Genomic DNA, 27,956 nt, shown 5'->3' on the forward strand with positions numbered 1-27,956 from the left:
CATATTATTCTACCTGAACATAAATTATCAGTTCCTCCTGAACTGCATTGTGGTGCTCTGTAGGACTGATGGATGCAACTGAGCTAAGGAGAGGGTGTAAGTGGAGAAGTTTCTCCTGGGGGTGAGTTGGAGGGAAAGATGATGAACTTTAAACCCAGGGATAAAGGACCAAAAGAATGAGTATATGGGAGTTCTCCCAAAAAACTCTCAAACAAGCTCTGTAAAAGAAGGGAGGGGTAAAAAGGTTAGTCCATTTACATTTCAATAGGGAATAGAAACAATTAACCAAAACAAATTTTTGCATCCTCTTAAACCTCGGTGGCTTTTGTGAACCCCTACATATTGATTTCCTTGTAAATCCTTCAGAGAATCTGTGTGTTTGTGTCAGGGAAGGGTGGAAATTGGGGAAGACAAGGTCTGACTCTGGGTTTAATCTTTCAACTAAGAGGTAGGAAAAGAACTACAGGAAATAGAGTGGGGTGGGCAATGGGAAAGAAACTTGCCAGTCAAATTCTTGCTGCCTTTGGGAAGAAAAAAGAGAGCACAGAGCAGAACAGATCTGGAGGCTTAACAGGAAGGGCTGTGTGTCCTAATACTTAGGCCTTATAAGACTGGCACTGAGACTCAGTCTAAAACATCAGAAACTCCCCTTTCTTTACACAGTTCAGTTCAGTCACTCAGTCATGTCCGATTCTTTGCAACCCCATGGGCTGCAGCACGCCAGGCCTCTCTGTACATCACCAACTCCCGGAGTTTACTCAAACTCATGTCCATTGAGTCGGTGATGCCATCCAACCATCTCATCCTCTGTCGTCCCCTTCTCCTCCTGCCCTCAATCTTTCCCAGCATCAGGGTCTTTTCAAATGAGTCAGCTCTCCGCGTCAGGTGGCCAAAGTATTTAGAGTTTCAGCTTCAACATCAGTCCTTCCAATGAACACCCAGGACTGATTTCCTTTAGGATGGACTGGTTGGATCTCCTTGCAGTCCAAGGGACTCTCAAGAGTCTTCTCCAACACCACAGTTCAAAAGCATCAATTCTTTGGCACTCAGCTTTCTTTGTAGTCCAACTCCCATATCCATACAGGACTACTGGAAAACCATAGCCTTGACTAGATGGACCTTTGTTGGCAAAGTAATATCTCTGCTTTTTAATGTGTTGTCTAGGTTGGTCATAACTTTCCTTCCAAGGAGTAAGCGTCTTTTAGTTTCATGGCTACAATCACCATCTGCAGTGATTTTGGAGCCCAAGAAAATAAAGTCAGCCACTGTTCCCACTGTTTCCCCATATATTTCCCATGAAGTGATCGGAACCGATGCCATGATCTTGGTTTTCTGAATGTTGAGTTTTAAGCCAACTTTTTCCCTCCCCTCTTTCACTTTCATCAAGAGGCTCTTTAGTTCTTTTTCACTTTCTGCCATAAGGGTGGTGTCATCTGCATATCTGAGGTTATTGATGTTTCTCCTGGCAATCTTGATTCCAGCTTGTGCTTCATCCAGCCCAGTGTTTATCATGATGTACTCTGCATAGAAGTTAAATAAGCAGGGTGACAATATACCCCTAGTTGGATTTTCAGGGAGGATAGATTTTTCCACACACATAAAGCCATTTAGTCAAACACGCTAATCTAAACCAAAGGACAAAGTTCAAATAAAAATCTGGGGTCTTCCACAAACCACCAACCAACTGACCAATGAACCAACCAAGAATGCTTATCAAGGTAACCCCAGTTGGAAAAAAGTAACCCCTGTTGTTTTCATCTGAGGGTTAATAAGCGAGTGGAATACCTCAGTGGATTTTCAAAGAAAACTGCAGACAAGGAAAATATCAGGGGTTTCAAGTGCCTTCCAAGCAATTTGAGATGTTTTATTTACATCATAAAGACAGATTTTCCCTGGAGTATTTCCTGTTCAGAAAACACTTAAGGACCCTGCTCTTTTGGGCTGCTTCTTGACATGGAAAAATGTTAATGTCACTGCTTTGCCTTGAGTTTGGGATTTTGCCTCTTCAGCCAACTGTCTGCTCTACTAGTTGCATCTAGCTGTTTCATTTTGCCTGATGTAACTGTCCAAACCACACTCAAACTCTCTCATTTCATCCTGCATTTTCTCTACAAAATGCATTTACTGTAGTATATTTTTTAATGTTTTCCATTCCTGTTTTGATTTTTCACTTTGCTAAATCCATCAGCAAATGTTTCATGTTTGTTGTGTTTAGGCATTGTGCCTATTGCAGTGGGAGAAACAAAATGGCATAAAAACTTTCCTCAAGGAGCTTGTTGTCTAATTGAAGATTATTAAGCAAAGGGATGCTTCTCGTTTTTGACCTTTCCTTTCAATTCCTGTTACCCTCCTTGGCTAGGCCCTGTTCACATCACAGGAGCCTCCTAAATTGTCCCCATGCTTGGTGCTGCTGCGTGTATATGTATGTATGTGCTCAGTTGTGTCCAGCTCTTTGCAATACCAGGGACTGTAACCCACCAGGCTTCTCTGTCCATTGAATTTTCTAGGCAAGTATACTGGAGTGGGTTGCCATTTCCTACTCCAGGGGATCTTCCTGACCCAGGAATTGAACCCATGACTCTTATGCCTCTTGCATTGGCAGACAGATTCTTTACCACAGCTCCACCTGGGAAGCCCATGCTTGCTATTACCCCCAATTAAATTAACCCAAGTTCATCTTCTTAAGAAATTTTATTATAGTTATTCTCCCACCATCTTACCTTCTTTCTTCCCCTGCAAAATTTTCAAAGATACTATATATTTTTTGATAAGGTTCAATCTCACTGAAGTAAGGTTCAATCTCATTATCTTGGCTCAAAATTTCCCCCTTATCACCTTTTAAATCTGAGTCCTATCCATTTTCAAGTCCCGCTTCATTCAGGCATCTTTTCTCCAATTCCCCACTGAGACTGATCTTTCCCTTCAATTTCTATACATTATAGCCTACATCACTCATTGACATTTCACTTATATTACCTTGATTTCTTTTATATGTAGGTGTTTTTCCCCATAAAATTGGCCAAGGAGCCAAAAAGTTGAAGCCTTATCACCCTTTTGGATTGTACATTTATTAAGGGTAGGTCCTGAGCATAATGCATTGCATACAAGAGATGATTAATGCCTGGTTGATGATAAAGATGGTGATGATTTTTCCTGGTTTCAGGGGATAGGATGGATTATGAAAGAAAGCAAAGCAAAGATTCTGCAGGTAGGGAGATGAATCAATGAGGCTTTTATAATAATATTCAATAAAAGGTGATGAGGGCTTCAATTTATTGTTTCCTTGGTTCAGAGCCTCATTGTATTACCAGAAGGACTTTAGTGAGATTGAAAAGAAAGGAGGGGAGGACTTTGGGACTGCTGTGATTTTATGTGGGGATGAGGAAGAATTAGATAACTGAACCTGAACAAGTGCAATTATGATAGCATTAACTTAAAAGAGGAAATCAGAGATGGAAGCTGGGTTTAGAGGGAAGATGATGACTTTGTTTTTAGACATACTGAGTTATGATGACTTGAGTAACTAAGTGAACATGTCTGACAAGCAGTAAGATACTGCTCTCCATTCAATTCAATGCAACAAATATTTACTGAACACCAACCATATGCCAGTCACTGTGCTGGAGATATAGTCAAATAATACCCAGCCCCTGGCCTCCAGAGCTCATGTTTGCTCAGGAAAGTCAAATTAATAAATTCCTATAAGGTAGTAAATGATATGATAGAATTATATATAAAGTATTGTGTGTGCATGCTTAGCCGCTTCAGTCGTGTCTGCCTCTTTGCGACCCTATGGACTGTAGTCCACCAGACTCCTCTGTCCCTGGTGATTCTCCAGGAAAGAATGCTGGAGTGGGTTGCTGTGTCCTCCTCCAAGGGATTTTCCTGACCCAGGAATTGAACCTGCGTCTCTTGCCTCTCCTGCATTGCAGGTAGATTCTTTACTGCTGAGCCACCAGGGAAGCCCATATAAAGTGCTGCTGCTGCTGCTGCTGCTAAGTCGCTTCAGTCGTGTCCGACTCTGTGCGACCCCACAGACGGCAGCCCATCAGGCTCCCTGGTCCCTGGGATTCTCCAGGCAAGAACACTGGAGTGGGTTGCCATTTCCTTCTCCAATGCATGAAAGTGCAAAGTGAAAGTGAAGTCGCTCAGTTGTGTCCGACTCTTAGCGACCCCATGGACTGTAGCCCACCAGGCTCCTCCATCCATGGGATTTTCCAGGCAAGAGTACTGGAGTGGGGTGCCATTGCCTTCTCCGATATAAAGTGCTATGGGAATATAAATAGGGAATCAATTGTATCCAAGCAGGTGAGAGAAAGTTTCAGAAGTGACAATCTTTGACCTGGGTTTGGGACGATAAGTAGAACTTTGTTGAACAAATAAATAGTGAAATGAGTTTCTAAGTGAAAGTACAGTCTTGAGCAAAGGCACAAGACATGGATGTACATGGCCTTCTGGGGGAACATAGATAGTCTGAAAACACTAAAGAGAATACAATGACAAAATAAAGATGGATAGTGCAGAAGAGGTAACGATTCTCAGGAGCTGAAGACAGGATTCTTCTACACTAGACTGGAGAGACAGTTTAGTATGATAGTTAAAGGTGTGAACTCCTAGAGATGGATGCTCTGGGCTCAAATTCCATCTCTGCCACTTACTAGGGGTGGGGCCTTGAGCAAGTCAGTTTCTCTGTGCTCAGGTTTCCTTATCTGTAAAATGGGGCTAATGGTACCTCCTTCATAGGGTTTTTTTTTTTTTTTTCAGGTGAAGCTAGAATTGGTTTTATTAAAAGTAATCAAAATAGTCCCAAATAATATGAAAGTGAAAATCACCCAGTCATGTCCACCTCTTTGTAACCCCATGGACTGTAACCTGCCAGGCTCCTCTGTCCGTGGAATTCTCCAGGCCACAATACTGGAGTGGGTAGCTGTTACCTTCCCCAGGGGATCTTCCCAACCCAGGAATCAAACCCAGGTCTCCCGCATTGTAGGTGGATTCTTTACCAACTGAGCCACCAGGGAAGCCCCAAACTTCATGACATGACTGAGTGACCTTCATTTTCACTTTCAAATAATATGGCATCCATTTAAATAGATCCTTTTAGAGAGATGAAGCACTACCTTAGAAAGCTTCTGCTGGTATTTTAATTAAAAGATCCATAGGGTTGTTTTGATGTTTGAGAGACCTAGTATATAAACTATTCAGGACAGTGCCTGGCATACAGTGAGTGTTAGGTCAAGGTTACTCCAAGGGCTGAAATAAAAGAAATAAGGCACCACACCGCTGTGTACTATACCATCAGCGGCTATAAATAGGAACTGTCTTATGTCTCCAAAGAGTCTCTGCAGAGATCCAGGGAGCACTAGATGAATCTCTGATTCCCACATGAGTGGGAATTCTTTGAGAGGGTGATATTATCTGCCTTGGAAAGGAAGAACCAATTTAGGGAGAGGTGAGCAGTCTGAGAAAAAAATTAGGATGGCCAGAGTGGGACTGTTCATTCAGAATAAATGGAAGCTCTCACTGTGGCATTTCCCCTCTGGCAAGTGAAAATAAACCAAAAGAAGGCTGAAATTCAGCAAGCATATTTAATTTCAGTTTAATAGGAAACAGAAAATTGACCGGCAGGGACCTTAGAGGGTAAGAGAGGAGACAGTGGGGCCTAGTGACAGGTATCTTGCTGGGCTTGGAGTACATAAAGGAGCCCTCTAAAGAGGGCTATTGCTAAGTCACTTCAGTCATGTCCGACTCTGTGCAACCCCATAGAAAGCAGCCTACCAGGCTCTCCCATCCCTGGGATTCTCCAGGCAAGAACACTGGAGTGGGTTGCCATTTCCTTCTCCAATGCATGAAAGTGCAAAGTGAAAGTGAAGTCGCTCAGTTGTGTCCGACTCTTAGCGACCCCATGGACTGCAGCCTTCCAGGCTCCTCCATCCATGGGATTTTCCAGGCAAGAGTACTGGAGTGGGGTGCCATTGCCTTCTCTGCTAAAGAGGGCTAGCAGGTGAAAATGCAGCCCTACCTTGCTAATGAAGCACATCTAACGACTTCAGTTTTGCTGCTCAAGAAATCCATTGTCTATGCCTCAGCTTTTTAGAGCTCTACTCAAATGATCCTTGAATAGACTCTTGGAATGATTGAGCTTCCCTCTGTGATGGCTGCTGAAATGGAACTGAACCTTATCTGCCCACCTTGCCAGCCCAGGAGTTTCCCTTGACACATCTTGTTTGAATTCTGTTCTCACCACTTCCCACCTGGGCAGTCTCGACCAAGTCACTGAAATTCTCTTAGCCTCGGTTTTCCCATTTGTGAAATGGAAATAAAAATAGCTCCTATATTATAAAGTGGTTATGATAATTATATGAAATAATTTATCTATAAAGTACTTGATACATTGAGTGCTTAAAAGACATAAGTTTGGTTCCTTTTTCTTTCCCTTTACATTTAGGCAGCCCAAAGATCCTCTGTGCTCATTTTAGCCCAGCTAGGGACTTCATATTATCTAATGTCTACAGTAGTAGAGATGGGCAGGAGAAGGCAGTACATGGGAAGACGATGAAGAATGGTGGCTTTTTTTTTTTTTCACCCTCCCATCCTGACTTTGCAGTAAGGATATTTTGATGTAGTCAGTATCCACAAATAGGAAAGGTATTCAGATACTGGACAACCCAGAGTAAGAGATATCTATTAAGACATGATGACAACTGTGTGAAAATACATCTACACAATCATATACTTAATATGAAGATAGAGCTAAACATTCATATATTTTAAAATTAGAAAGGAACAAGGAAAACTGAAAACATTTTTATTAGGATGGTAGAAATATGTTGTTTTAAAGTTAACCTTAGTATTCTTGTGCCTATGGAGAGGGATCCTCTTTCCCTGACATACTTATATCTTTGTACTCTCTTTGCAAAAGAACAACAGGAGGACAGGGTGCTAGATTAAAGGGAATTGAACAGTGGGAATAATATGCCCCCATCTCATCTGTCCTTCTGCCCAGCCTTCCATTAACCATCATGATATACCAGAGGCCAGAGACCTTCCTGTCTGTGGTGCTTCAATGCCCTTGCATCATTAATATCATCATCTCTACCCTTCTTCTAGGAGTGGATCTTATGAGGGAGGTACTGAAGAAGTTGTGCATGCTTAGCTGTTAGTCCAAACCTTTGAGAACCTGCAGGGGACAAGGGCAGAAATCACTATGTAACACTCTGGACTTTCTTGGCAGGTGAATACCGCTATGCATGAGGCAAAACTTATGGAAGAATGTGACGAATTGGTAGAGATCATCCAGCAGAGGAAGCAAATGATTGCTGTCAAAATCAAAGAGACAAAGGTAAAACAGAGCACTTTAGTGAGACCAAGGCCAAGTTGACTTTACAAAAGTCCAAGTTTCATTCCAATGATTCCAGTTTAAACTTGGATCATGAAAGCAAGAAGATATGGGGGTTTAGGGAGAGAGACAAAGAAGAAGCAATCTTTGGCCTATGGCTCTGAATTCAGAAAAGATGATGGCAGTTTTGCGGTGATGGAATCATTTCATATTGTGACTTGGTTGGTAGTTACATGGGTATATGTATATGCAAATATCATTGAGTTGTACACTTCAGATTTGGTGCTTTACTCCAAGTCAATACAAAAAGAACTGTGGACCAGAACTATGGAAGGATCATGATTGCCATTGTAAGGACTTAGGGCTTAATCTGAAAGGCATAAGGAAACCATTCTATTCAGTTTCTTATGATGGGATAAGACTGAAAAATATAGCAGAAGTATTCAGGGTAGATCAGAATATGATGATACTAAAGTCAGGGAATCAAGTTATGAGGCTTACTGAATGATTCTTGGTATAAGTTGTTGAAGGCCTAACCCAGGAAAGTGGCAGCACAAATAGAAGGGAAGAACATAACAGGCATCGCTAGAAAGGAATTGACGGGAATCGTCAACCGATTATATATATAAAAAGGATGAAGGAGAGAGAGAGAGAAGACTTCCAGGCTTTTAACATGGGAACTGAAGAATCGTGATCAAGAAGGTGAGGTGTGGGCCTTCATGCAGCTATCTGATTTTATGCTTATTGGTCTGCTGGTTAGTATAGTGATGATGAGCTCATGCTATGTGTACAATGGGAGAAGCTCTGAGAGCCTGGAGTGATAACCATTACTTTGTGCCATGCTGGGTGGTTCCTTACTAACACAGATATTGAAGTTTCTGAGAACACAGATCTGTGAGCACACAGGTACGCATGAATGCCTAGAGAGAGAAATATATACAGATGAATGTGGATACTCTTAAAGAAAAAGGAGGTGTTTTTTATTAAACATATACATGACAATATATTGACAATAAAATGTCAACAGAGGTGATCTCCAGGTGGTAGAGTTTCTTTTTATACTTTTTATTTTCTAAATTTTCTATAATGACCATGCATTGCTTTTATAATCAAAATAATTAATATGATCAATAAAAGAAGAGGTAGGTAACTTAGAGTGTATGATTGAGTGTGTTGCAGGGTCAGTAAGCGGGTGGAGGGAGGAGTTGGCAAAATAGACATGGAGAGTAGGGGGAGAAGGAGAGTGGTCAGTTCAGGGACCATGGGATGTTCAAAAGTCTTATTTTTAGAATCACTGCAGCAGATCTCCTTCATGTTGTTTTATCATTTTTAATTAAGCACTGGATATGTTTATCTTGTTTTTCTTTTGCTAATTCTTTAAGGTTATGAAACTGAGAAAATTGGCACAGCAGGTTGCTAATTGCCGCCAGTGTCTTGAACGGTCAACAGTCCTCATCAACCAAGCCGAGCATATCCTGAAAGAAAATGACCAGGCACGGTTTCTCCAGTCTGCAAAAAATATCGCTGAGAGGTGAGTTCCTTATGGTCTTTCAACATGCCTCCTCTTAGGAAAAGGGACCAGCTTAAAGTCACTTAATTCAGTTCGGGCATGTTTGTAGCCACTGCCACCTGAAGATTTTGCCAGCTGGCTACTTACTAAGCCTCAGTGTGGTAGGTAGCCCTGTGGATTTCTGACGCCCCTTTCTCTCTCTGCCACCTCCCAGTTCTTCTTCTTCTTTTTTTTTTTTTTTTAAATGTTGAAGAATTCCAGTTTTATTCTGTTTTTTCCAAAGTGATTTTTTAAAAACTTTTTATTTTGTATTGGAGTATAGCCAGTTAACAGTGTTGTGATAGTTTCAGGTGAACATCAAAGTGACTCAGCCATACATATGCATGTATCCATTCTCCCCCAAACTGCTCCCCTCCATTCAGAGCCACATAACATTGAGCAAAGTTCCCTGTGCTATACGGTATGTTCCCAGTTCTTCTAATACACAGCCAACCATGCACCCTAGCGATGCCACAGCTCTATGCTACCTAGTCAGGCCTGGAGCTTTCTATGTTGGTGTTGGTTTAGGGGCAGAGAAACTTTTGGCCACATACATAGATGCATGCCCTACCTAAGTCTAGACCATAGCACTAGACTCCCTGGGTTTGAATCTTGCCTCTGACCTTAAACTAGTTGGTTGGTCGTAGGGGAGTCACACAACCTCTCTGAGTCTCATTCTCATTCTCTTATTTGCAAATAATAATAGTACCTATCTCATAAAGTTTTTGTGAGGGTAAAATGAGTTAATATTCATAAAGGTTTAGAATAATGCCCAGCATGTGGACTTTCCTGCTGGTCCAGTGGTTAAGAATCTGCCTGCCAATGGAGGGGTCATGGATTCAATCCCTGTTCCAGGAAGATTCTACATGCCTTGGGGCAACTGCTGAAGACTGAGCACCCTAGATCCCATGCCCTACAACAAGAGCAGCATTAGTCTCTCAGTCGTGTCCAACTGTTTGCGTCCCCATGGACTGTAACCCTCCAGGCTCCTCCGTCCATGGGATTTTCCAGGTAAGAATACTGGAGTGGGTTGCCATTTCCTTCTCCAGGGGGTCTTCCTGAACCAGGGATCAAACCAAGGTCTCCCGCATTGCAGGCAGACTCTATCGTCTGAGCCACGAGGGGGCTTCCATGAGAGAAGCCACCGCAATTAGAGAGTAGCCCCTGCTCACCACAACTAGAGAAAGCCTGCGTGTGGCAACAAAGACTCAGTGCAGCCAAAAATAATTAATTAAAAAATAATTCCCAGTACAAAATACTCAGTATTCTTATTATTGGAGAGCAGAAATTGCAGATGAGAGGAGATTGCCACTTCTTGCAGTATTACTATTAGCAATATTTGACTGTTTAATTGGGGCTTCCCAGATGGCTCAGTGGTAAAGAATCAGCTTGACAACGTGAGAGACGCAGGAAATGTGGGTTTGATTCCTGAGTTGGGAAGATTCCCTGGAGGAGAAAATGGCAACCCACTCCAGTATTCTTGCCTGAAAAATCCCATGGATAGAAGAGCTTGGCAGGCTCCTCCATAGGGTCGCAAGGAGTCAGACACGACTGAGTGAGCACACATACATGTTATCTTAATATAAATAACTTTTAAGTGTTTAAGAAGAGTAAATTAGAGGTGAAGAAAGGAAAATTCTTTCAGGAAGTTTCCTGTAAAGGGAAAGAGAAAATATGGTGATAACTAGAAAGAGTATGAGATAAAGGAAGGTTGTAAATTTTTTTTTTTTTTAGATAGGAGAGACATGAATGAGTTTAAAAGTGGATGTGAGGTCAGCTAGAGATGGGCAAAACTGAAGGTATGGAAAAAAGAAGGTATGTAGCCAAGTAATGGATGTGGATGTTGGTATGCCCATCAGTTTGGTATGAGAAATTAAAGAATTTATCATTTCATATCTACTCCTCTCTCTGTAAAATAGGAGGCAAAGTCATTTGCTGAGCATGAGCAGGAAGTTAGCAGGGTTCTCTAGCTTTCTGAACATATGGAATACAGTTATAATAATTGCTTTAATGTCTAATTCTAATATCTGGGTGAGTTTCAACTACTTACTTTTTTCTCCTCATTATGGGTTTAATTTTCTTGCCTCTTTGTGTGCCGGTGCTCAGTCTCTTGTGTCCGACTCTTTGCGACCCCATGGACTATATATAGCCCACCAGGATCCTCTGTCCATTGTATGTCTGGTTATTTTCTATTGGATGCTAAACATTGTGAATTTTATCTTATTGGATGCTGTATATTTTTGTATTCCTATAAATATTCCTAAACTTTGTTCTGGGACACAGTTAAATTACTTGAAAATAGCTTGTTCCTTTCAGGTCTTGCTTTGAAAATTTGTTGGGTGTGATCAAAGCAGTATTTAGTCAGGGGAAGTTTTTCCCCACTACTGAGGCAAGACCCTTCTGAGTACTTTAACAAGTGCCCCATGAATCATGAGATTTCCTGGTCTGGCCAGTGGGAACATACACTATTCCTGGGCCTGTGAAAGCATTAGTATTCGTCCCCTCTAATTTTTTTGGATGGCTCTTTCTCTGGCATTGGACACTTTCCCCCAAATGCATGTGTTGATCAGTATTTTGTTGAATACTAGGGGCAAAAGCCCTTTCCAGTTCTCAGAATTCTCTCTGTGCATTGTCCTCTCTAGTCATATGCCCTGAGAACTTCAACCAGCTTAGTCTCCTTGATTTCTCAGCTGTGTTCTTACTTAGGGACTCCATCAGATACCACCTGATTGCCCCTTCATGTACCATTTTATTACCTTAATTTTTCTGGAACAAATTTTCCCTTAGCTTCCTAAGAAAGAGTACAAGGGAAATACATTTTTGAAAATTTATTGTTTAAAGAATATTTTAAATTTATTTTCTAAATTGAAAGATCGGAAAAACATTTCCTTATTTTTGAAAGCCATGGCTCTATTGTCTCCTAGCTTCCACGTTGTGTTGAGAAGTCCACTAGTTTTTTGATTTTAGATCTTTTGAATGTGACATATATTTTAATATCTGAAGCTTTGAAGGTCTTATCTTTAAGCCACTTTTCCTGAAATTTCACCAATGTATGTCTTGGTGTGAGTCTTTTATTATTCATTTTTGTTGGGCACTAAGTGAGTCTTTCCAATTTGAAGACTATTGACTTCTAGTTCTAGGAATTTGTCTTTTATTATTTGCCAATGGCTTCCTCCTCTTCTCCCTTTTCTCTTTCTGGGACTCTTATGAGCCAGATTTCGGACACCCTAGATTTTCCCTCTAATTTTAAGAAATCTTTTTTTCTACAGTTGCAGAAACCAGTAATTGAGAAACCAAGCACCACACTCGGAGAGTTGGAGAATTCAGGTTTATTACACTGGCGGGCCCAGAGGAGTTAACACTCTAACCTCTGAGCCCCGAACAAAGGGGTTCTAGAGTTTTTATAGACAGATTAGTGGGCAACACTAGCTGCTAATAGGCTGGTTTAAACTAAGGGGTTTCATGTGTGTGGGAACAGGAGTCAAGATGGGGTGGGGGATGCCTGACCTTTACACATACAGGCATAATTAAGCAGGTTTGCAGGGGCAGGGCAATTTCAAAGAGCAGGACAAGGGTGAGCAAGATAAGCTCCAGTTCCTAGTATTATAAGTCCCCACTTTCTGAGAGTGGTGACCTAAGTGATCCAGACTTTGCAAGGAGCAAGCTGAGTTACAGAGGCAGAACAAGCAGGTTATGTAAAATTGTAACTTTTCCTCTTCATTCTCCCCTCTCAATGCTTCTGTCACTTGTAGAAAGCATCATCTCATGTTTTGGTAAGACATTCAGAGCTCCCTATCATTTAGGGGGCTATATTGAGCTATTACCACTTATAACATTATGGATTCAATCCATGAGGTTATGAACTGGGTAATTGCATTGGGAATACAAGGGCCAAACAAGAGCACTGCAAAGAGCATGCAGAGAGGACCTATTAAAGGGAGAAACCACGATGCCCAGCTCGTGACATCCAGATATTGTTTCAATCATCCCAGGAATTAGCTAGTTTCTCTCTCCTTTTCATGGTTTGTTCCCTTAGCTGTTGGGCCATGTCCCTGACTATTTCTGATTGGTTTACATAAAAGCAGCATTCTTCATTCAAGAAGGGGAAGAGTCCTCCCTTTTCAGCTGTCAGTAGGTCTAGCCCTCTCCTATTCTGTAAAACCACCTCAGCCAAGGAGTCTAGTTGGTCCTGTAGCAAAGAGCCCAGCAATAATACCAATTAGGGATAGAGGCCAGCATTGACAATGAAAATCCATCGATATTTTGATAGCCGAATCCTCAAGCTTCTGCCGTGCATTGACCAGTCAGCTGCTGGAGTGTGGCTGGAGCAAGGATGAAGAATCTTCAAGCTTCTTTTTTTTTTCCTTTACAATATTGTATTGGTTTTGCCATACTTCTGCTGTGTGTTGACTAGTCAGCTTCCAGAGTAACTAGAGCAGGGCTCAGTGTCCTTCATGGGTGAGGGCCGTTGTCTTTGGAACTGGACCTTGAGGAGGTTTTTGGGGTCCTAAACTGCTTTCCAGGTGTTCTCATCACAGGAAGTAGCTGCCTTCTTGACTCTGGTGTGGTGGATCCAAGGGATGACACGTATAACTAACAGCAGTAGGAGTTGCCAGGATAACTGTGTGAGGGCCTGTCCAAACTGGCTGAAGTGTTTTGTTTTTTTTTTTTTTTAATCTAATCTTTAACCCATACATCATCTCCTGGCTGATAGGGATGAACCCACTTGCCCAAAGGAATGGGTGTCCTTTCTAAGGTTTCTCGGGCAATATGGCAGAAGACTTTTCCAGGGCTGAAAGGTGTCAGGACATCTCCAGGTCAGCTAGTTGTTGGTGGTCTCCCTTGAGCTTTTATTTTTATCACTGGGGGTGGTCTCCCATATAAGATCTCAAAGGGAGAATAGCCTGAGGACCTCAGGGTGCATTTACAGAGGGAGATGAGAGTCCACAGAATGATAAGGCAGCATTCTAGCACTGTCTGGGTGTTGGCCAGGGGATATTCTTGTTGTACTACTACTTGGAGAAACAAACCTAACAAGAAAATTAAAGATATATGGCCCAAAGATTAATAGATGTAGAAAAGCTGCTGGGGGGCTAGCCAGGAGAACCAGGTCCAGGCATTGATTCGTGACATTAGTGTTTCTCTAAGTATGAGAAGATGCAAGAATTTGGACTCATAAAAATCTTTACTGAAAACATCTGACTATCTGAAGGCCTGTTTTGTTTTGTTTTGTTTTTGTTTTTCCCAGAGCACAGAGTGTCTTATTTTTTGTCTCCACCCTGAACTCCTTTTAAGGTGGTGTTGAAGGTCAACATCTTATAGTGGTCATGATTTAATCTTTGTAGAGGCAGCTGGCACGGGCCAACTTTCAGTCAGCAGGGCCCCTTCATAGCCATATATTTGACCATGTTTTGGGGGCATTTCATGGTCATTGTGTCCCACGGTGCTGGGAGGGCTCATTCCCAGGTCTAACAAGGATTCCATTGAGAGGCCACTCAATGTGTGTTGTCACTATCCAGGCCTTGTAAGTAGTGAAAGTCTCTGGACCATACCTGTCTTACTAGCCTCTTGGTCCAGGAAAATATTTCCTCTTGTTGCTTCTTCCCATATCTAGAGTTACACTATTACAATTACAATTACACTATTACTATTACAATTCTTGATCTCATATGGAACTGCATATCAGCATTTTATCACAGGCTCAGTCATACATTTGGTAATGTAAGAAATAATCTTCTGAAGCAGGCTACATAGAAAATAATATAGCTAGCGGTTATTAGTAAGGTTGCAAACAAGAATTTAAGTCAAGAACTTTCATTGGGTATAGCCTGGTATATCCCAGGTCATCTGAGTCAGTTAAATGATTATAGCCAAGTGTTCATCTCCTGGTTGTACATCATGGAGCATCTGACCTTTATCCAAAGATTGGTTACTGAGATAAGCTTTAGAAACAATCTTAGAGTATCTTTTTAAATAACTTAATTAAACCTTTTAGCAATATAACATCAGTTCAGTTCAGTCGCTCAGTTGTGTCCAACTCTTTGGGACTCCATGGACTGCAGCATGCAGTCCATCACCTCCCTGTCCATCACCAACTCCCTGTCCATCGCCAACTCCCTGTCCATCATCAACTCCCTGTCCATCACCAACTCCCTGTCCATCACCAACTCCCAGAGTTCACTCAAACTCATGCTCACTGAGTCAGTGATGCCATCCAACCATCTCATCCTCTGTCGTCCCCTTCTCCTCCTGCCCTGAATCTTTCCCAGCATCAGGGTCTTTTCAAATGAGTCAACTCTTTGCATGAGGTGGCCAAAGTATTGGAGTTTCAGCTTCAGCATCATTCCTTCCAATGAACACCCAGGACTGATCTCCTTTAGAATGGACTGGTTGGATCTCCTTGCAGTCCAAGGGACTCTCAAGAGTCTTCTCCAACACCACAGTTCAAAAGCATCAATTCTTTGGCGCTCAGCTTTCTTCACAGTCCAACTCTCACATCCATACATGACCACTGGAAAAACCGTAGCCTTGACTAGACAGACCTTTGTTGGCAAAGTAATATCTCTGCTTTTTAATATGTTGTCTAGGTTGGTCATAACTTTCCTTCCAAGGAGTAAGCATCTTTTAATTTCATGGCTGCAATCACCATCTGCAGTGATTTTGGAGCCCCCCAAAATAAAATCAGCCACTGTTTCTCCATCTATTTGCCATGAAGTGATGGGACCAGATGCCATGATCTTTGTTTTCTGAATGTTGAGCTTTAAGCCAACTTTTTCACTCTCCTCTTATACTTTGAAGAGGCTCTTTAGTTCTTCACTTTCTGCCTTAAGGGTGGTGTCATCTGCATATCTGAGGTTATTGATATTCCAGCAATCTTGATTCCAGCTTGTGCTTCATCCAGCCTAGCGTTTCTCATGATGTACTCTGCATATAAGTTAAATAAACAGGGGGACAATATTCAGCCTTGACATATTTTCCTATTTGGAACCAGTCTGTTGTTCCATGTCCAGTTCTGACTGTTGCTTCTTGACCTGCATACAGATTTCTCAAGAGGCAGGTCAGGTGGTCTGGTATTCCCATCTCTTTAAGAATTTTCCACAGTTTATTGTGATCCACACAGTCAAAGGCTTTGGCATAGTCATTAAAGCAGAAATAGATGTTTTTCTGGAACTCTCTTGCTTTTTTGATGATCCAGCAGATGTTGGCAATTTGATTTCTGGTTCCTCTGCCTTTTCTAAAACCAGATTGAGCATCTGGAAATTAATGGTTCACGTATTGTTGAAGCCTGGCTTAGAGAATTTTGAACATTACTTTGCTAGTGTGTGAGATAAGTGCAATTGTGCAGTAGTTTGAGCATTCTTTGGCATCGCCTTTCTTAGGGATTGGAATGAAAACTGACCTTTTCCAGTCCTATGGCCACTGCTGAGTTTTCCAAATTTGCTGGCATATTGAGTGCAGCACCTTCACAGCATCATCTTTATATAACATTACATAACATAACAATATAACATATTACATATATATACTATATATAATATATTAACATATAACATTATCATATAAAACATTAACATATAACATATTAACAATATAACATAGCACTATAACATAACAAGGAACTATCTCAGAAGTGAGTCTTAGTAAGCACAGACCTTAATTAACAAAACTAGAACTTAATATTCAGTGAAACATATTTTTTTTTGGAGAACTCATTGTGAGGACATAACACTGTAGCCAGGGAAGGCTTTAGCCCATCAAATAAAAATGAGGTCTGTCAGGGAGCCGGGAAAAGCCAAGTGGCCATCTTGGTTTTCCCATAGCCCTGGCTCTTGGATTTTTAGCTGTTGTTTATCCATTTTTAATTCCCTGATTTAGGAGCAGACTATTGCCATGTTTTAAGGACATCAAGATAGCAAAAGTCTAACTGTGAGGGGTTACTTTTTTGTAGAAGCAGAATGAACTTTGTCTACATGTACCATAATCGTAAATAATGTTTTTTTACTTCACCAAAGTAACAAAAAGATTTTAAGAACAAATATAAATCACTTAAAGGCAAAGACAATCATAATCTGTTATCAAAAGCTGCATTCTAAGAAAACTTTGTTCTCTAAACAGAGAGAAGACCAAATTCTAGTCTGGTACCAGCTTACTGTTAATAACAAAATTTGTTTATCTGCTTAATCTTAGAAAGTCTTTTCCATAAATTTTGAAGAACTAGCAGTATTCTTCTAAAGGCATGAGAGTAAAACCATAGAAGGCATGTTTTAAATCTGACCAATTGCAATTGACCAAGAAACCTGGTCATTGTTGTGATATGTAACACTTTAATATGATAACTAGAATTATAATTGACCATATTTTATCAGGGCATATCAGATCTATATGAATTTTACACAATTTTAGGATATCGATATTTGTAACATCAACCATACATTTTAACCTGAAAAGATTTCTCATCCCTTTAAAGTACTTCCCATGTAATTTAACATGTCCAGTAAACCAAGGTAGCTTAATAGCTCTTTGGGATGTCTCAGGGGCCCTCTGAAGCATCCCAAAGTTAGCTAGAAGTCAAGTTATTTAGGAAGTTTTGTCAATAAATGTCAAAAGGGTTTATAACACTCAGTCAGGTAGGATCATATAAGTTACTGTGAAATAATGGTTATTCACTTAGCCAAAGTTAACAAAAGATTTCAAAGGTAAATGTAAAACAGATCAATTAAGAGGTAAAGAAACATAAATCTATCATTAAAAGCAGTTTACCATCTGAAGAAAGTATGTCCTCTTATCAGAGAGAAAGGCAAAATTCAAGTTTTTGTACCAGCTTACTTTAAACTCATTTAGGTAAACTTAATTAAATTTATTTTAAACTTGCACAAAACTTTTTTTCAGGGTCCACTTTCCACAAACTTTCTGTAACAGCCACCTGTAAGTCAGATCTACTTTCTTTTTCCTTTATAAAATGTAATTTTATTTTTTATATCTTCTTTATTAAAAACATACATCTTCCTTATTAGATTAGCAAACAGACATTAATACTAGATATTTAATATTGAATATTTCCCGGTTTTCATGAATCTGACATTTATTTAGGTTAATTTTTCTTGTATTTATAATTGTTTGATTTGTAAGCACTTACTTTTCTTTAGGCCAATTAAATTAGAACTCATTTACAACTTCAGCAATATCAGAAAAAAACAAAGACATACACTGAGACATACATAAATCCAGACAGACAGACTGACAGAGATCTTATAGTTTTCTGTTTGAGATTTAAAATATCTCTTTGACCCCCCTTTTTTTTTTTTCTTTGCTTGAAGTTCTAGTTTGCCCAAGGCTGAGATCTCAGGCAAAGTGAGTGGGCTGTGTATTTCAAGGACATGGAAAGTGTTAACTTTAAGTTTTTTCCTAGGCAGGCCTTTTAACAAGCTAGTTGTTTTTAATTACATATGCAAAAAGAATTGGTTTTGCAGTTTCCAAAATGAAAAATTTCTCTCACTCCATTTAATCAGCAATCATGCACTCGCAATCATCCAGAGGCTATCACAATGCCTCTCTTCTCCTGAGTTCCCTATCTGATGCTCCCTTCCTGGGAGCTCCAAGGAGGTGATCAGTCTCCTCTTCTACCTGTTGGGGTAGTACCTGCCTGGGGACTGGCCCCAGGGCCTTACCTGATCCTATGGCCATTCCTGGTGTGTTGGTCTGTCCCGCCAATGAGTCCAGTCAGGGCTTGGCCATCTGGAGAGTCAGAACGCCTGTGCAAAAGAGAACCCAAAATACCATCAGGTGGTGCACCTCCTTGTTTGTCTCTCCACTCAATTCCACTTGAAGTGGCTTCCTTCACTCCAGCCCGACCGAGCCACCAGTCTGGCAGCTGGTGTGGTTGGAATCTCACTGGGGCCTCCAGAAATGTGGCAGAAACCAGTAATCAAGAAACCAAGCACCACACTCAGAGAGCTGGAGAATTCAGGTTTATTACATCAGCGGGCCCGGAGGAGTTAACACTCCAAGCTCTGCTGCTGCTGCTAAGTCACTTCAGTCGTGTCCGACTCTGTGCGACCCCACAGACGGCAGCCCACTAGGCTCCTCTGTCCCTGGGATTCTCCAGGCAAGAACACTGGAGTGGGTTGCCATTGCCAAGCTCTGAGCCCCGAACAAATGGGTTCCAGAGTTTTTATAGACAGACTAGTGGGCAACACTAGCTGCTAATAGGCTGGTTTAAACTAAGGGGTTTCCTGTGCATGGGAACAGGAGTCAAGATGGGGAGGGGGATGCCTGACCTTTCCACAGACAGGCATGATTAAGCAGGTTTTCAGGGGCTGAGCAATTGCAAAGATCTGGACAAGGGTGAGTGAGATAAGCTCCAGTTCCTAGTATTGTAAGTCCCCACTTTCTGAGACTACATGACCTAAGTGATCCAGACTTTGCAAGGAGCAAGCTGAGTTACAGAGGCAGAATGAGCAGGAGGTTATGTAAAATTTTAACTTTTGTTCTTCACTACTTTCCGTGACTTTATCTTCTAGGTCTAAGATGTTTCCTTTATTTTTCATTCAATGCTTCTATTACATTTTTAATTTAAGAATTCATATTTTTATTAATAAGACCTCTTTCTTGATCCTTGCTTCTTTTTTAGCATTCTGTCCTTGCTTTATGTATACAAACTTCAATAAGTCCCCTACATACGAATGAGTTCCAATCTGAGAGCATGTTCATAAGTCCAAATTGTACATCCAACAAAGTTAGCCTAGGTACCCAACTAACATAATTGGCTGTTGCTGCTGCTGCTGCTAAGTCACTTCAGTCGTATCCGACTCTGTGCGACCCCTGAGACGGCAGCCCACCAGGCTCCCCCGTCCCTGGGATTCTCCAGGCAAGAACACTGGAGTGGGTTGCCATTTCCTTCTCCAATGCATGAAAGTGAAAAGTGAAAGTGAAGTTGCCCAGTCGTGTCCGACTCTGAGCGAATCCATAGACTGCAGCCTACCAGGCTCTTCCGTCCATGGGATTTTCCAGGCAAGAGTACTGGAGTGGGGTGCCATTGCCTTCTCCGACATAATTGGCTACACAGTACTATACTGTAGTAGGTTTGTGATACTTTCCACATAAATAATACATAGAAACAAACAAAAAACAAAGAATTTTTAATCTTACAGTACAGTACCTTGAGAAGTACAGTAGAACAGTACAACAGCTGGCATACAGGGGCTGGCATCAAGTGAACAGGTGAGAGTTACTGACTGGAAGAGGGAGAGGAGGTGGGAGATGTTAGGGCTGAAGGATTGTCAGCAATAGAGATGGAGGGCAAGCTACAGTTTCACTCACACCTGACGCTGATGGAACTTACATTCACATGTTTGAAAGTTCGCAACTTGAAGGTTTGTATGTAGGGGACTTACTGTATTTATCTTCCTGATGATATTAATGATCATTAAAAATGTCTTCTAAACTGCATTGTCTTGGTTTCCTCCATGTTCCATTTCTCTGTTAGTTTCTGTCTTTCCCTAAATGTTTGGGGAGCTTTTCGCTGCCTTTTTGAATTTAAGCACTAAAAGGTGATTGGAATATCTGAGAGAATGAGAACATTTTGTTGCTTGGTGAGCTTTGCTATAGGATTTTAAGGCGGGATGTTAGATTTTTATTGAGTGGACCCCGTATGTGTTAGTTCTGTTGGTGTTTTCTCTTGGCTTAGTTAGCCCTGGAAGGAACCCACCAATCTCCTGCTTCTGGGAGTGAGGGGAGCAATGAAGGGTACAAGTCTGACTGCCACTATTCCAGGAGCCCAGCAGGGAAAGGATTTTAAGACTGCTTTTAGTTTGGCATCAGGATGAGAGAGGCATAGTCTCTGGTTGAGTGGATCTGACAGTGTAGCTGTTTCTCATGCAAACCTTCAACTGTCTGTGACATTAAATCAGCTTCATCTTGTTGCCTTCTTGATCCAGCTTTCTCTGCTCTGTGGTTGGTTACCACTCATCCATTCCCTTTCTAGTTTCCAAACATTTGTTGACAATATCTTACTTGCACCTCTTTTTCCATTCCCTTTGTCTTTGTGGGTTCACGGTGTTTTTTTTTTTTCCCTTTGACTGTCATTTAAGTGGAATTTCATGAGAGCAGAGATAAAACATATTGAGACCACTGTATGTTATCATGCCCACTCAGTCTTCAACTCCCTGAAATGTCTTCTGCCACTACCACACTATTGAAAGTATTCTTTTCAGGGTCACCTGATGAATAACTTGTTGCTGAATTATAATAGACATTTCTTTGTTTTATCTTACTGTTTCATCTTGCTTGGTCTCTTAGCATTTGTCCCTACTGACCATTTTTACTTGAAATTTCTCTGCCCTTAGCTTGAGAACACTCCTGGTTTTCCCTCTACATATCTGGTTTCATTTGCCTCTGTGAGCAACTCTTCCTTGACCTATCCCCTTAATGCTGTTGTTCTTTGTGTTTCTGTCTTAAGCTGTTTTCTTTTCTTATTGCATATTCTCCCTGTTGCAGACTTGTAGTTCCTAGGGTTTTGGTTACCATCTAGCTGTTGATGATTCCTAGCTCTCTATATCTAAATCTTATTTTCATGGGCTCAAGTATAGCCTCTGTGGTAGGTGGAATAGATAGCTAACTCTGGTATGGCTTGAGAATAATCTACATAACCTAAATATCTTTCTCACTGGTCTCTCTCACAGGGTCTGAAATTCTTCCTCACAATTAATCATTGTTATGTATTAAGAACCAGGACTTCAGTTAAAATAAAATTTTAACTGAGAGAGCTTTTCCTTCCCCCTTACTAATGACTGACAGCTCAGTTGGTAAAGAATCTGCCTGCAATGCAGGAAACCTCAGGTTGATTCCTGGGTCAGGAAGATTCCCCTGGAGAAGGGATAGGCTACCCACTCCAGTATTCTTGGGCTTCCCTGGTGGCTCAGATGGTAAAGAATCTGCCTGCAATGTGGGAGACCTGGGTTCTATCCCTGGGCTAGGAAGATCCCCTGGAGGAGGACATGGCAAACCTCTCCAGTATTCTTGCCTGGAGAATCCCATGAACAGAGAAGCCTGGCAGGCTCCAGTTTATGGGGTCGCAAAGAGTTGGACACGACTGAGTGACTAAGCACAGTACATGCCAATTTAATTAAAATTCTCTGTATCTAAAATGTTGCCCTTTAGTTAATGAAAGGCATTTTAGTGTGGTTTATATATAATGCTAAATAAAGAATATTTAAGCTCTTTATAGATTATCCATTTTTATAGATAATCTATAAGGTCAGTTGTTTTTAAAATTCAGCGTGACAAGATACAGTAGCAAACTTTGCTTTACTAAGTCAGACCAAGTTATAATTCAGAATTGTCTTTTAAACAGCTATCCAAAAACAACATACAACTGTAGAACTGCTGTATATGTGTGATTAGTAATGGTGCTTTAGCCAATTCAGTTAGAAGGATTAAATTAGAGGAGATATACCAGCAGCACAAACTTTGTAAATTATGTGATCATAAGGCTTAAGAATTAAAACCAAACTCATAGACTAAAAAATTTTTATGAATTAGAACTGTAATATCAAAGAATATTTACATTTGAACCTATTTTCACATGTAATGCTAAATTTGGCCTCCAAAATCTGAATCATTTTCAGTCCTAATAAAAATATGTAGGCTTATTTAATAGAGACATGAAAAGCTGCTATGATGCATTTATTTATAATTATAAATGCTATCTCATTTTACTTTACATTTCTTTGATTTCTCATGTAGTTGGGATTTTAAATATATTTGTTGGCTATTCATTTTCATGTTTATGAATTAACTTTCTGTTTTATTTGTCTATACTTCTTCTGTCACCACTTTACTTTCTGCTCATTCCCAGACAACTGAAAAACCTGATCTGCCTCTGGTTTTGACCCCCTCCAGCCCATCCACTGCAGCTGGAGTATTGTTCTTGAAATATAAATTTGCACTCATCACTCCTCTGCCTAAAATGCTTCAGGGGCTCTCATTACATTAGTCTTTCACTTGTTTATCCTGGCCTGAAATTTATTCCCGCAACATCTCTATTTTCAGAAACAGCCAAAAGCTATTGTCGTAGATGTGTAACAGGGTATCCGTGCATGAGGAGATGTATTTGTTTAACTCCTCATCCCCTTAAAACTAGTTCACCATACAAGTTTCCTCTCTGGTCGTCCTACATTCAGTGTCTCTTCTCTCCACTCTAAGGTGCATATTGTTGCCAAGTTAATGTTTCTTTCCATACTGTTATTTGCATGCTCAAGAATTCTCACTGGCTCTGATTCAGGTCAGGCACAGGGCCTAAATATGTATGTTTCAATCAAAGCTTAGAGATAATTCTGATGTGGAAAAATTTTTGAGAATTGCTGAGGTATGTAAAAATATACCTTAATTTTTTTTTTTTAAAGTAACTGTCTACATGGTTAAGTATAGAGTTTAGAATCCAGTGAACATGGGTTCAGTTATATTTCTTTTTTTCTGACCGTTGTGTGACCTTGAGCAAGTTCCTTAACCTTACTATGTCTCATTTACAAAATGGAAATAACATTTGCTACACAGGGTTATGGTAAGGAGTAACTTAGATAATGTGTGTAAAGTGCATGCATGGTGTCTTATACATACTGAATGCCCAGTGAAAGTTACCATTTGTGGTGGTGTTGTTAGTCATTCAATAATTACTTATTCACTATGTGTCCAACACTGTGTTAGGGACCATGGTATAAAATGCGGATCCTGCTTTTGAGACTCTTACAATTAGTTAGGGAGATAAAACTAGCATAGCATTATATAACTAGAGAGCAATAAAATTAAATGTAAATGTTATAAAAGATCAAACAAAATATAGTATTTAGGGGAAGATTTTAACCAAGCCCTAGCATGCTGGGTTGTTGATTAACATTAAAAAAAAAAGAGGGGGAGAAAAAAAATCTCTCAAACTGCTGTAACCAAGCTTTCAGAGGTCTAGTTTTGATGTTGCCTGCCAGATGGAAAATGATGCAGAGGGAAAAAAATCCTGTATTTACTTCTTCAAATTAAGACAGGATGGGGGAGTGTGTTTGAGGAGTGAACATATGTGAATAAATATGGTATAACCCTTAATTGGTTCCTGATTATTAAAATTTAAATGCTTTCCATTGGAAAAGGACAGATATGATATTTTTCATTTTAATCAAGTCCTACCAGTCATTTATCTTCACCTTGTTAAACCAGAAGTCAAACATTGGATAAAGGTTGCTAATCTATTTTGATATATATTGATGCACTTTTCTCTCTTTCAGGGTCGCTATGGCAACTGCATCTTCTCAAGTTCTGATTCCAGACATCAATTTTAATGATGCCTTTGAAAACTTTGCTTTAGATTTTTCCAGAGAAAAGAAACTGCTGGAGGGGCTAGATTATTTAACAGGTGTGAAAATACTGTGCTTTCCCTTCCATTTTAGTCCTTTTCTTTTGGTAGGCTTTTACTTTAAAATAATCTGAAAAGGACAATATTATAAAAATGCCTTTATAATCTTTAAAATGATACATATATCTTTTTAGATAGAATATATTTTAATTCATGTAACATAAAATAGAAATTATTTGTCAAATATTTCCAAGGACAGAATAAGTATACACATCATCCCTACTTAAAGGTAAAAAACAAAAAGTTGCTGATGGTTTTCTCCTTACGAGCCTGTCAGTAATATAACGTCGCCTGTTATAGGGGTAGAACTTGGGTAGTAATTAAAGAATATTAGAGAATTTCTCACATGGGTACAGGTACCACCGAAATGCTTGTAAGAAAATTTAAGAATTAGCAGAATAGAAAGAAAAATGTAAGAAATATCTGACTTGCAGAGAGAATTTTAGAAAATGAGGGCAACAACCTGTCTGTTAAAAATACTGACTGCCTTCAGGATGTTTGAATGATCATTTCATGAGGAAATGTACACACACAATAGCTTTGTGTTTGTAGTTATCTTTGTTACTATATTAAAATAGGTGTCGTTGATGGAGCATCTCCTTTAAGCCAGACACTATATATTAATTTTACATCATGTTCCTTACAAGGAATCTGTGAGGTAATTATCATTAATTATCATCATTTTACAGATGAGGAAACTCATATTAATTTGCACAAAATCCCTATTAATACTGCCAATATATAATACAACTTATTTTGAAATAAAAAGAAATAGATTGAAGGCCACATAATAAGGAAACACATGACTACGTTGCTCTAATAGCTACGTATGTGTTAGTGCAGGCCGAGTAGCCAGTGGGTCTACTGAGTAACTTAGGCTTAGATCTTTGCCTAATATCCCTATATCATTAAAACAAAAGTGGTTAGGGGAACTTGAGGTCTCAGCACTTGACTTCAGGTTGTGTGGTATGTGCAATCTAAAGCTTCTTTTTAAGAAAACCTCCTTTCCAGGAGATGTTGGGTTGGTTAGCAACAGTAACAATTTTAAAATGCTAGAACAGAGAGTATGTTTTCCTTACCTTCTTTTCCACCTTTCGTTACAGCCCCCAACCCACCATCTATCCGAGAGGAACTCTGTACTGCCTCCCATGACACCATTACGGTCCACTGGATCTCGGATGATGAGTTCAGCATCAGCTCCTATGAGCTTCAGTACACCATATTCACTGGCCAGGCTAACTTCATCAGTAAGTCATGGTGTAGTTGGGGCCTGTGGCCAGAGATAAGGAAATGTAAGGAAGCAGTAAGCTGCTCAAGATTGGCCGGGGCGCCACGAGGCAAGTGTTTGTAAGACATGCTAGGTTGTGTAGTATAGTGTTGTGTAGACAGTGCAATCTCCCCCAGCACATTGCAAAGACCTTACTGATGGGTAACAAGCAAGTTGTGTATTTCCTTGCTATGCAGTCACTGGGGCCACTCCCATTTGTTTATGTAATCCTTAGCCTTTCTTGAGTTAATCCATGTCACTCCACTCTCTGAAATCAGAACACAGCTCAGAATTCGTTCCTGAGTAGTTAAGTCACAATCATTGCTGATTCTATGTGTGTGAACATCTCTCTTCTTGACTGTTCTTCCACTTCATTATCATGGTAAAAAACATTACATTCAAAGACTACTGCTTCCTTTACTGTACCCATTTTTATCACTGAATAAGTGACAAGCCTCCTGCCTCTGTCACTCTTCCCTCTATCCCTTCTCCGTTTCCTCCAAAAATTACACCAAATATAAAAATGCATCAGTGAGCCACCAAATGAAAGATGTTCTGAAAGCAGTCATTTAGCTCACATGTTATGGTTTTATCTTCTGATGAATTGGAACAAGACATAGGACCTTAACTCAAGCTGCAAGTTCCCCTCAACCTGCTGGAGAAAATGGAAGTGAAAGCAAAATTAAAGCTGAATTCAAGATTGGAACCAACTTACACACTAAGGTTGCATCTGCATAGCTGCAAATTAGTATTTTCTTTTTATCTTGTGTTTGTGCTTCTGTGTCTGACTTCACAGACCTGTGTGAAGGAGTTTTTCTGATGAAACCCTCCTGAAAGCTTCCTTTTCCCATCCTGTGACAATTTAGGGCCACATGGCGGGGTGGGGAGGTGAGAGGACATTTGGGGTCCAACTCTAAAAAAAACACTTGCCTCGTGCAGCTCCAACCTAAGCCACTTGGCCCTGGTAGCTGCATTCCTGGGTGTTTGTTCAGGTTGTGAAGCTGCAAAATGCTAAGGCCTCCCCAACACACATGTTTACAGTGGCTTCTCCTGCTCTGGAAAGTCTTAAAGCCAGTAACTGAGCTTTTCTTTCTTTCCTGATATGGGGAGAGCAGTGGTCTCCTGGGAGTTGAGAAAAAGTCTAAGAAGTGACAAAGACCAAAACGCTGTTACCTCTATTTTCAAGGATAGATAGTCCTTTGTAAAGAAAAGCTTAAAGGATAATTCTTAATAGTGATAAGATCATAGCATTTTAGAATTAGAAGGGACCTAAGAAGTCATCTAGTCAAATCTTCTTCCCTTATACCAGATACCTTGTAGGTGGTTGTTCTGTCTCTGCTCAAACATTTCCAGTAATGGATAGCCAAATTCTAGCAAAATAGCCCATTCAGTTGTACAGCTATAAATAATTGTCAGTGCTTCCTTATAAAAGGCCCAAGACTTCCTCCTAGTGAATAATAATAATAGTAATTTACATATGTATGTGTTTCCATTTACAGACACTCCCATATATGTTATCTCATTTGGTCCTCATGACTTCTCCCTTAGCCTTATGAAATAGATGATATTAATTATTTTATAATTATAAAATTATAGACATAGAAATCGAGGCTCAAGTTGAATGAGTTGTCCAAGATCACAGAGCTACAAACTGAGGGAATCATGATTTGAACCCAAGCTTTTCGGACTTCAAGCTTAATGCCCCTTGAATTAAACTAGCTACCAATTAGTCCTAGTCCACAGAGGATAGCTGAATTATTGCTTTTGTGTATTAGCTGATATCCCCTTACCCTATACCTTTTTTCTAGTAGCCACACTGACTATTGTGTTGACTGAACATATAGTAAGCTGAAATCCCTAGGCACTCAAAATCCCATTCCTATACAATTGAGTGTTTACACTAAAATACAACATCTTGAATTTATTCCTAGGGACATTTTTATCTGATTAGTTCTGACTCCTTACCCAGCCAGCTAAATTTTTTGGGGGGAGTTCCTGCCTCCCAATATATTTACCTTCCCTCCCAGCCTGCCTTCTATGTCTTCCTCCTTTGATCATTGATAGAAAAGTGGAATAAGACAGGGACAAAGGCAGAACCCTGAAGCAAAATTTTGGATGGCAATGGGCAGATAAGTTGAAACTATTTTACTCAGAATAAATATTCATGAAGATTCCAGTCCTACATGCTGGTCTGGCCTGCCACTGTTGACTGAACTCTATTTGTGAGAGCCACTTTCCCTTGAGGTTTTCCTACATTTTCTCTTTTAAAAACCACTTTATTAAGGTGTGATTGACATATAAAAAGTTGTCCATCAACAGATGAATGGATAAAGAAAATGTGGTATATACATAAAATGGAATATTATTAAGCCTTTAAAAAGAAGGAAATCCTGCCACATGC

At 40.2% G+C, this 27,956-nt stretch overlaps 1 protein-coding gene across 5 annotated transcripts in view; it reads left to right on the plus strand.

The window, feature by feature from the left end:
• The window catches only part of MID2 (midline 2), a 102,940-nt gene that overhangs the window by 62,916 nt on the left and 12,068 nt on the right, over positions 1 to 27,956 (plus strand). For 4 of the 5 annotated variants that reach the window (XM_070365656.1, XM_070365655.1, XM_070365657.1 and 1 more), the window contains exons 4-7: positions 7,235 to 7,342; positions 8,722 to 8,870; positions 24,161 to 24,288; positions 25,392 to 25,625. In XM_070365656.1, the coding sequence (XP_070221757.1) occupies positions 7,235 to 7,342; positions 8,722 to 8,870; positions 24,161 to 24,288; positions 25,392 to 25,625 (619 nt within the window). The remainder of the gene's footprint in view (positions 1 to 7,234; positions 7,343 to 8,721; positions 8,871 to 24,160; positions 24,289 to 25,391; positions 25,626 to 27,956) is intronic. The other variant, XM_070365654.1, reaches the window with a different exon arrangement.

This window comes from Bos mutus, chromosome X (genome assembly GCF_027580195.1).
Source record: "Bos mutus isolate GX-2022 chromosome X, NWIPB_WYAK_1.1, whole genome shotgun sequence".
In the NCBI taxonomy this organism is placed as follows: domain Eukaryota; kingdom Metazoa; phylum Chordata; class Mammalia; order Artiodactyla; family Bovidae; genus Bos; species Bos mutus.